A 10,405-nucleotide genomic window follows, 5' to 3' on the forward strand; every position below is an offset into this window, starting at 1 on the left:
CATGTAATATTTTCAGGCAACGGACCTACACATGTCTGCTACCATAAACCACTTCAAGTTATTTTTTAAATAAAACAGGTCGGGAGTTATTAAACCGAACGTGGACGCTGTTCCAGTGTTACAATTGCTGCGCATGTCGGATTAATTGTAACGGCATGCATGATAAATTTAACAACGCTAAAAAACATCATTAAACATATCGTTTTCAGCTTAAAGCAATTATATTTCATTGAAGCAACTCCTTAGCATTGTTTTCATACCATAGATGTGATAAGAAAATGTATCAAAAATAAGGGAAATATTAAATAGTATCGGGTGTACCAGTTTGGGCTTCTTTTTTTTGTTTGGTCAGAAATACATTGATTAAACAAACGTTTGATTTATTGAGTTGTACAATGTTATACAACCCTACAATAATTTTAGAATACACAATATAATACAATACAATTTTAGAACATATAATATTGGCCAATATGTCAACTGTGTAAATATGACCTATAATGGTATTGAATGGAGCCGGCGTGTGTTACAATTGATCCACTTTTGCAAGTTGTTCTTTGCCGTTGCTTACAGACCAGAATGAACGTGCATTCCGTCTAAACACGATGCAAACTAATGAAGAACATAAGCATGAAGACATCCATGTGGATTTTTATTCACCAACATCAAAGAAAAAATTTGTAGCACACATATACTCCAGGTGTAAAATTTTTGCTTTTTGAGAAAAATCTGTTTTTCGCCAATAGCTCCCCGTGGGATGAAGGTAAACACTTCAAACTTCCTGGGCACGTAGAGTACGTTGCTGTACACATACTGACGCGATGGCGTCATGGTGGCGTTGACCAATCAAGAGATAACGTCCATGTTACAACCGTGAAGCGTTACAACCTTGGCGGCTCTCCCCTAGTACCGGTACTAGTGTCCTATGCCCAGCTTTGTGTGTACCCCAGAAATGCTCATTCTATCTCAATGGGATAGTTCCAATGTTTGGAACTATAGCCCATAGGCACCCGCTTTGCGGCGAGATCAAAGTGTGTTGCCACTCTTACTATTCCACTTGGGTGTGTACCCCATAGTGATGATTTGATTGGCTGAGCACAGAATGTGTGATGTGTGATAATAGTGCCCCTCACTGCTGCTTGGAACAAAGATTTTTGTATTTGGGGTCTTTGCACATGCACAAGACTACTTCAACAACACTACTTCAGTGTCAAACGACCAACGGCTTCTTCCAAGAGGACACGCTGGTCGTTCAGCCTTTGCTTACAATGGAGGGCTGTACATTGTAGACTTCAGTCCTTGTTTGAAGACATTATGCAAGGTAGCAGTTATTTTGTACGGTCTGAAGAAGTCGGAACTCCCACACATCAGGCTGGGTTGGCAGCCATGACTGCCAGCAGTAAAAAAAAAAATCTTTCCACTAAAAATCGTGTTCAAAAACTGGCACAGATAGATTTATAAACCAAGGATCGCTTTAGCACAGTGCATAATGATTCTTCTGTATTTACAGTGGAACCTAATGAGAATGCTTTTTGTTTGTTACCGGCACCAAATTATTATAATTTGAGGGGTGCTATGCTCAACTTCCACATTCCACATTTTGGTGGCATAGGAGCGAAATTAATTTTGTGCCGAATCTGGGTTGCACATGGTTTTTGATTGATTGATTAACAGTTTGCAGAATTACAGTACGTACATTTCAAGTACAACTCAAGTTAACTGTGAGTGGACGACACTATAGCATTACACTTGTTTACAATAGGGCCCACCATTTTCAATTTATCAAGAAGTTGTTCAGTTAAATTTGTTGAACTCCCTCTGGTGTTGTGGGTGTGGACTGTGGACTTCGTTGACATTTAGGAAGTATTTAGACAGGTACATGGCCATGGGCCAGAATGAGATGATGTACGACGATAAGAGCGCCACTCACTTCACACAAGTGTGATATTTTAAGGGTCCCACATCATCTTATGGCACTGGACGGTGTTACAGCACATCACAGGGGGAATGATTTAGCTCCATCTGATCCGTGTCCCTCCCCGCTCTCCTTAGTCCGTGATGACGTCACGGTGACCCGTCAACAACACAGGAGCTCATCTGTTGGAAGTGTGTGTGTGAGAGAGAGAGACCAGACAGAAAGGAAAGGAGGACAAACTGTATTCCAAGACCAAGCGGAGCGACACACACACTTTACAACGAACGACCAAAGCAGCGAGAGACATTAAAAACTCAGCCGTCTCCCGTCTGGGAACTAAACACAGTTGTTTTAACAACAACTCCAGCGGCTGGACGGGTACGCTTTATAGAACCATGTTTTAGAAAGAGTATATAGTTGTGGTTGGTGGATAGAAACAAGGACTGGAGCTTTGCAGCGGCTAGCTGGTTAGCTGGGGGAAGATATAAGTAAGAACGAAAGAAAGAACTTGGAAGAAGAGCAAAGAAGAATGGAGCTAGACGACGTCGTCCTGTACCAGGACATATGGTCCTTGGTTGTCCTGGTCTTGTGTGATTATGTCATTTGTGTCTGTTCTGTGTTTTTCTGTCTGTCCAGTAATTTTTAGCTTTTTTTAGTTTCTATGCACTTTATGCTATTGTAATTGTAACACTTCAATTTCCCCTCAGGGATTAATAAAGTATATCTCATCTCATCTCAGGACGACTCGGGTCCGCGGCGATGATGTCCGAGCGGGTGTCCGGCCTGGCCAGCTCCATATACCGGGAGTTCGAGAGGCTGATCGGCCAATACGACGAGGACGTGGTGAAGGAACTTATGCCACTTGTGGTCGCCGTGCTGGAGAACTTGGACTCGGTGTTCGCCGTCAACCAGGAGCACGAAGTGGAGCTGGAGCTCCTGAAGGAGGACAACGAGCAACTTGTCACCCAGTACGAGCGAGAGAAGGCGCTGAGGAAACATGCAGAGGAGGTGGGTGTTCGTTCTGCGGTTTGTTTTTGTTCACATAAAAGTGTTGTTGTTGTTGGTGCACTTCACGGAGACGATGACCAGATCATCCGCTTTGCTACAACAAGGCCACACGACTTGTGTTGGAGAGCACAGATTTGTGCTCCAACAACACACTGTCAAGAAGTAACACATTATTTAATTATGCTTCTTGTATTGAATGTGGGTTAGGGTCATGCCACCCATTTCATAGGTCAGGACCTCTGCTTTTTATTAAATATCTGAGACTACTCTCCATAGTAAAATAGTGTTGATTTAACTCTGAGAGTTACAGACTGGTCCATTTTCTTCCTAATCAATCAATATGGAGGTGGGGGCACCCTCCCTGTGCTGGAACCCCTAGAAAGGAGTACCATATGTGGTGGTGGTGACTGACTGACAGGACAAGGACAAGGATGGACCATTTAGAAGACTGAGCTGTTGAAGGCAGACAGAACATGAAATAATTTATGCACATCTAAACATCTCGCATTAGAATTTAAGACACATTTTGAAGCACACTGTTTAAAGTGACCAGTCTAGAATTTCTGGGATTTCCAAGAGACAGACAGACATGAGTCAGAGAGAAAGAGAGCATCACTGTCCTTGGTGGTAAATCAATGCTTAAGCCAGCAAATGGGTGTATGCAGTTACTGTAATAACGGTTTATTTTGCCTGGCATCCAAAAAATGTAAAAAATAAATTAAAAAATAACTCTTCGAGATGCGAAGCTTTGTGAACTTGTAGATCTGCTGTTTTTGAATAGTATTAGCTGAAGTAAAACGTGGCTAAGTGGTAGTGTTTGATTCACTTTTGAGTTGGTGATGTCATGTTGTCTGAGGTGAAGCAGTAGCTCGGGGCTGACTACTGTCATCACAGGAGGTAATAAAAGCTTACAATAGGTGTCTCTAATTGTATGTGACTAAAATAAATGTTAAAGGTGAGACTATGTCATAACGGTTGCACAAAAGGCGTTCCCTAGCCTAGATCCACTCACACTTAAACAGAAGGAGTACGTTGAAAAAACGTCTGGATAAATGACTGGGGGAAGAACATTATGATTGGTTCATAGTCATACCATGAGTCTGAAGTTACAGCACTAGAGGGACTATTTCTTTTTTCTGAATGAACATTGTGATTCTCTTGTGTTTCCTTTAGGTTAAGTGGAGTGTCTGGATAACATGCTGTGTGACCATGCAGAGCAGCACTTCAGGAGGACAAACGGTAGCACATCCAGTGTGTACAGACAGAGGCTGGGCAGAGCTGCTGTAGCTGAACCAACGTAAACTGAAGGTGATGATGATTCAAAGACAGACGTCTCATGTAATGACACTTAGAGTATCGGTTTCCCTTTGGTAGAAATGTCCTTCTCCAGTAATATTAAGGGACAATATTCCTGACTAGCGCTTTAATGCCTCCAAGTGGCACATTAGTCTCGCTGTGTTTTTGGCACTGTATATTTGGCATGGTATGATTATGACTATGGCTCGGGCAGATGTAATGGCAATCTCTCTCATTGCATCGCTCTTACATCTAAAATATAATTTAACGGTTTTACTCTCAAAATGTAATATGTTATTGTGATACGGTAGCTGAGGCAAACCTTCCTGGAGACGTCTGGAGTCTTATTTTGCAGTAGAAATAATGCATGATGGACCTCCAGGCAAGAAGCGCACACAGGATGTTCAGAATGTAGTTGAGTGGATGGATGGATTTTAGTTTTGACAATGGACGAAAAGGTACAACACATTTATTTTGGTGGCCAAACAGTAAGAGCAATACAGCGCATACAATATATAGTAAGGATATAATGTAGTAATATGAAATACATACGGTAATAATCAATATATGTACAGTACATTAGTCAGTTTATACCTTTGGAGAAGGGGGTTGTTTCCCAGACTGGTGAACCGTGGGTCATGGGTTCGAACCTGATTTGGGGCGATGCACTTCTTAGCCATTTACCGGTAATTGGTGTGTGAAATTTTACAATGGTAATATGTTGTGTAACATTTAGTAATGTTTTAACTTTTACAAAACCACTTGCACCCCAGAAAGCCTATTCTGGGGGGACATTCCCCTAAAGTAGCTGATCTACAAGCTGTCATGATGAGGTTGTGCAGCCTATATATTTTTGTTATTTCATTTTGTATATAGGTCTTTATGTTGTCCTTTAATGGCAATGTGTAGCCTTAGCCTACCTGTATGATGTTTTAATGCAGACTAATAAAAATGAGGCAACATGAACACATAATTGGATAAGTGTGGGTGGGAAAAACATCATATTAAGCCAGGATATCTGTCAATCCAAGTTTGGTGAAACAGGCCCCTGGTCCCAGACAAATGTGACTACTTTAAAACCTATAGTAGTATTTCTACAGTGTAGTATTGATACTTTTATTCAAGTAAAAATAATACTTGTACTACCACTGCAAACTTGTGAATATAATACAGTTTAACCCATTCTGGACAGGAACCCCTTTTGGTGTTTTAACTAAGCATTATGTTATACTTTAGCTATTGAAAAATAGCACATCTACAAGCTTGTAGGTCTGCTATTCTTGAAAAATCATAAAAATGCGGCACAAATCTTTGAATATAATATTCTTTCAGAAGACTTTGTATTTATTTCGACGTCAGGTGGCGCCTAAATGGGTTAAATAATATAAAATGTATTCTTCTTGTATGTATCTTCTTCGGGGTGCTGCACTTGGCCCACGGCGGTTGTCTGAGTCAGGAGCCGTGTGCGGTGTTCCAATTCGCGGGCCATCTGGCACCAGGACAAAGTGTGGAAGCAGAGGAGAGAGCATCCACTTGTTTCACTGTCATGGGATGTGTGTGTGCTCACCTCACAGTACACATGGTCATCGCCATACCCATGCTGGTGGACATCTTTTGTCAAAATTAAATTTTTGCCATGGACATACAAATGAGTGGAGAATTATATTACCAGAAACACACAAATAGCCTTACTTTACAGGTCTGTAACTCATACCCCTCATACAGTTCATTCTGAATTTGTCACAGTTGAGGCTCACAAACCCGCAACGCATATTGTGGGCTTGTAGATCTACTGTAGTCATTTCAAATATCCAATGTATAATTAACCCTTTTAGACCTGAGAACGATTATACAAATGCTTTCTAAATCCTGACAGTTTTCTGAAAAACTTTGTTTCTATATCAGTGGTGCTCAAATAATTAATCTCAAGATATTCAAAGATTTGTGCCGCATTTTCACAAATTTTCTAAAAGCAGACCTACAAGCTCATAGTAGATCTGCTATTTTTCATAGTTAGAGTATAACACAACGCTTAAAACACCAAGGGGTTCCCACCCAGAATGGGTTAAAGTGCTTAAACTGATTGAACTGCAACTCATTTGAACTCATGATGCTATGTATAGCAACACATATATTTATGTTTTCCATGTATAACATACTAGAAAAGAACATTTGTTCTGTACTCAACATATTACTTCCCCACCCCACACCTAGGTCACAAAAAGAAAACTGACACAACTAAACAAAACAAGGACATGGGCAAGAATAATGCTAAAAGAGAAACAAATAATACGATAATAATTTAAATGAATTAAGACTGACTGTGTTTTCATGTATCATTATTTTTATTTGTATGTATGTATGCATTCATGCCCTTACTGCAAATTGAATAACCATACACTTACTGAATTAAATGAACATGTCAAGATAATTGAAGTTGAGAGAGTTGCTCTTGGAAGCCCAGGGATTATTATTTAAGTTAAGTTTTGCCATAACTATTTATTTTGCCATAAATCGGGTAACTTTAAGTTACGGCCATGACAGCAATCGTAGGAAAAAAGATATATAATAATAATCGTATTTTGTTTTCGGCAAACTGTTTCCTATATTCGGTTTCGGCCAAGAATTTCCCTTTCGGTGCATCCCTAGCTGCTACTGATAGGCTATGTGCTCTTATTCCCTTACTTTGAACATATTTATAAAGTTTGATTGCTGGAACTGATTAGTGTCTCTGCTGCTACTGATAGGCTATGTGCAGTTATTCCCCCTTTTGTTCTGGTGTTCTGGTTGGTGCCCTGATGTTTTGGTAAACACTGTTTGTTCTTTTGCAGCCCTGTAATCGTGGGAACACTTGTCTTTGGGTCTTCGGTTGCCGCCATGGTTAGCTGACCTATGTCCCTTCCATTGTTACTGTTAAACCTCTGGCCTTGGCCTGAGCTCCTTTTTCTGCATAGACACCCTTTTAATCATCTGAGAATCTTCAATTAGGCTACTCACCCATGGACTTACTGTGGCTTTGTGTGGATGGACCAGGTGGAAAGTTAAAGAGGAATCTGTAGGCTATCCAAACCTTGGGGCAAGCCAATTAAGGTACTAAGTACAGTATAATTACAAGCCTTTATTCAGTAGTGATAAAGCAGAGCAGAGTTTACAAACTACTTCCTTGTATTAAAAATATTTAAGCTCCCCAAAAGGTGTAATGGAAAGTCACACGTGCATGTCTATGCAACTGTTTTTGGGCAAAAATTGGAACCCCCATCCATGGCTCAGTTGTTTTCACTGCTTTTATCATGAGAGGTGTAGGGAAATGATCTGTCATGTCTATCTTATTGGTTAAAGTACGGTAAAAGCTATTGCCGAATATGGTTATACTGAATCAACTAGGAAATATCAGCATACGCTTGAGTTGCTTTGTTCTGATTAAAGCAGGAAGATGGCAGTGATGGTTGCACTGAAGCAAGAGATACTTTGCATTGAGTGAAACAGGAAATAACAGCAGGTGTTCATGGCATAAATAAAAACGTAATAAATAAAAACCTTGAATCTTGGCAAAATATAAGATAGGATAACCTTTATTGATTCATTGAAGAAATTGTCAAAGCATATACTGTACATGTACAGTGATAATACTATCGATATACACACCTGAATACTTATTCCTGTGTGGTCCAGGAAATAATGGCAGTGTTTTATAAGCAGAAGGTCCCTGGAACATTTTCACTCTGTATCTAAATGTGATTAGTTGTCACAAATGCACAGATAAAATGTGCAGGGTTTTTTTCCCCCAATTTGTACCTGGCTCTATTGTTTCACTGAAGAGTGCAAGAGAATTGTTGTCACAGTGGTAAGATACAGGACTGGAGACTGAGTTCATAGCTCAAATAAACTTTTTGTGCCATTTTAACTCTGCATCTCAATTCTGAGGCTATAAGTACTTATAATTGTCACATATATTTTCCACGTGTCTGTGTGGTGCGGAAGATATGGCAGTGATTTAAAATAATTGTCCCTGGTTCAAATCCACCCACAGATGTGTATTTTGAACTCGGGTCTCTCATATCACAGTCAGCAGCGCTAATCTTTTGGATAAACTGCAAGAGCGAGGCCCACTAGGATCCTGACTGGATCATTATACATGTTAGAATATAATATACCAAGCTCATGGACACACTAATCCTGGCATTCTGGGCACATTTTCAAAATGTATCAAGTATGAAAATCTACAAGCTCACAATGCAATGCGATGCTTCACTCTAATGTTCTTAACTTTCCCTGCTGCTGTTTTTCAACTCTTTAAGTTGGCTATTTATCAGAATCCGTATGATTGTTTACTCGAAATGTGACCAACACCACATGAACAAAAACAACGTTGTCTAGTGTCTATAGTACCCTGTCTTGTTTGAGTCCCAAGGTTCAACTTTATTGTTAATAATACCAACTATCACACGGCACATACACGCACGCACACAGACCATTTCCATATTTGCTCTAGAACAGATCTGAAATCTCATTGCAGGTTCTACATGTCATGCAGAACATCCTACTCTAATGTCTATAAAACAACCAATGTCGAGTAAAGAGTGCTACAGTACATTGCTTGACAAAAGTAGCGTATTTTCAAGTTTGTAGACTTGTAGACTTTGTAGACATGCACAAAGAAAGGTCACTTGAATCAAGCTCAGTAGCATCTTATGGTATATTTAGAGAGAAAGGAGGGGCTGGGAGGGTTTTTGATTGATTGATTGAAATATTTATTAACAGTTTGTAGAATTTACAGTACATTTTAAGCACAAACTCAATACAAAGACTGTCAACTGTGAGTGGACGACCCAATTAAGCATTACACTTGTTTACAACAGGGTCCACATTGTTCAATTCATCAAAACATTTAAAGACATACAAACATTTAGAGACATACAAATAGACATTTCTATGTAGCTAAATTCATCATATGGGAAGCAAAAAAGGGAAAAGATACAATATACAGTGAGGGAAAATGGGGTGGGGGGGGTTGGGGGGATTCAGATTTTACAGAGGCCAGTTTCGAATTGCAGCCATCCGTAGGTGCCCTTTGAGAGCGGTTTTGAAGGAGTCAAGGGATTCACATGTCTTAATGACTGTTGGTAGGGCGTTCCACATTTTGGTGGCATAGGAGCGAAAAGAATTTAGTCCCTTGTTTGTGCCGAATCTGGGTTGTACATGGTTTGTTGCACTCCCTCTGGTGTTGTGGGTGTGGACTTCGTTTACATTAAGGAAGTATTTAGACAGGTACATGGGTATCTTGGTGGTGTATCGAATCTTGTGGACCAGACCCATTGCAAGATGCTGTACTCTGTCGACGACCCTAAGCCATCCCAGCCTGTCAAAGTGGGCAGGGGTGAGGTGGGTTCGGGGGGTGAGGCCAAGTAGGAGCCTGACCAGTTTGTTTTGGGAGGTCTGGAGCCTTGTTTTAAGGGCCTTTGAGGTGCTGTGGTACCAAGAGGTGGATGCATAGTCAAAGAAACCTTGTACGAGGGCTCCTGTTAAGGTCTTCAAGGTGTTTTTGCTGACCAGTGAGGAGATCCTGTGGGCAGAGGATTCTACCATCAAGGTGTTAAACTAAGTATGCTCAGTTGTATTTTAAGGTCAGCCATTCTTTTAGGTTGGTGTTCACTTTGTATACGTAGTCCAGAACCTAAAAGTACTGTTTTGAGAATCTTAAATTAAAGTTGTTGTTTTTTTGTGCTGTGTTCTAATATTTCAGGGAATGGCTGGACTGCTGCGTGACGGACGGAGGCATGCTGGCCGCCATGCACAAGAGCTCGCGCCGCCGCAACCACCCCCTGGTCACTCAGATGGAGAAGTGGCTGGACGGGTACCGACATAGCCGCCCCTGCACCTCCCTCTCCCCGACGACGAGAAGGACGAAGACGAGTGAGCAAGTGAGCGAGGACGTCGGGGAGGTGAGGGGAAAAGAGTCAGCAGCTCTGGAAACTGCCCTGTGTACCCATGGACACTGGAGGGTCGCTTGTGCACTGTCGTACGTTGTATCACCTGTTGGAAATGCCAGTCTACGAGCTCACTAAATGCCGTCTTCAGTACGTGACACTAGTGGCACAACAAAGTACAAGTCGGGCGTGAGAGACCGAGGCCAGGCCTGATGCTTGTGGCGCTACTCTCAAACACCTCCACCTCCTCCAACAGACT

At 41.1% G+C, this 10,405-nt stretch overlaps 1 protein-coding gene across 1 annotated transcript; it reads left to right on the top strand.

Moving 5' to 3' along the window:
* Positions 1-2,674: 2,674 nt before the first annotated feature.
* On the top strand, positions 2,675-9,994 carry LOC310874647 (C-Jun-amino-terminal kinase-interacting protein 4-like; the record flags this gene model as incomplete). The annotated part of the gene is made up of 3 exons (XM_083787508.1): positions 2,675-2,923; positions 4,097-4,231; positions 9,963-9,994. 2 exons carry the CDS (start codon positions 2,675-2,677, stop codon positions 4,208-4,210), a joined length of 363 nt encoding a protein of 120 aa, XP_083643634.1. The 3' UTR covers positions 4,211-4,231; positions 9,963-9,994.
* Between the last annotated feature and the right edge of the window lie 411 nt (positions 9,995-10,405).

This window comes from Protomyctophum parallelum (genome assembly GCF_964188405.1).
Source record: "Protomyctophum parallelum genome assembly, chromosome: 17".
Taxonomy (NCBI): Eukaryota; Metazoa; Chordata; class Actinopteri; order Myctophiformes; family Myctophidae; genus Protomyctophum; species Protomyctophum parallelum.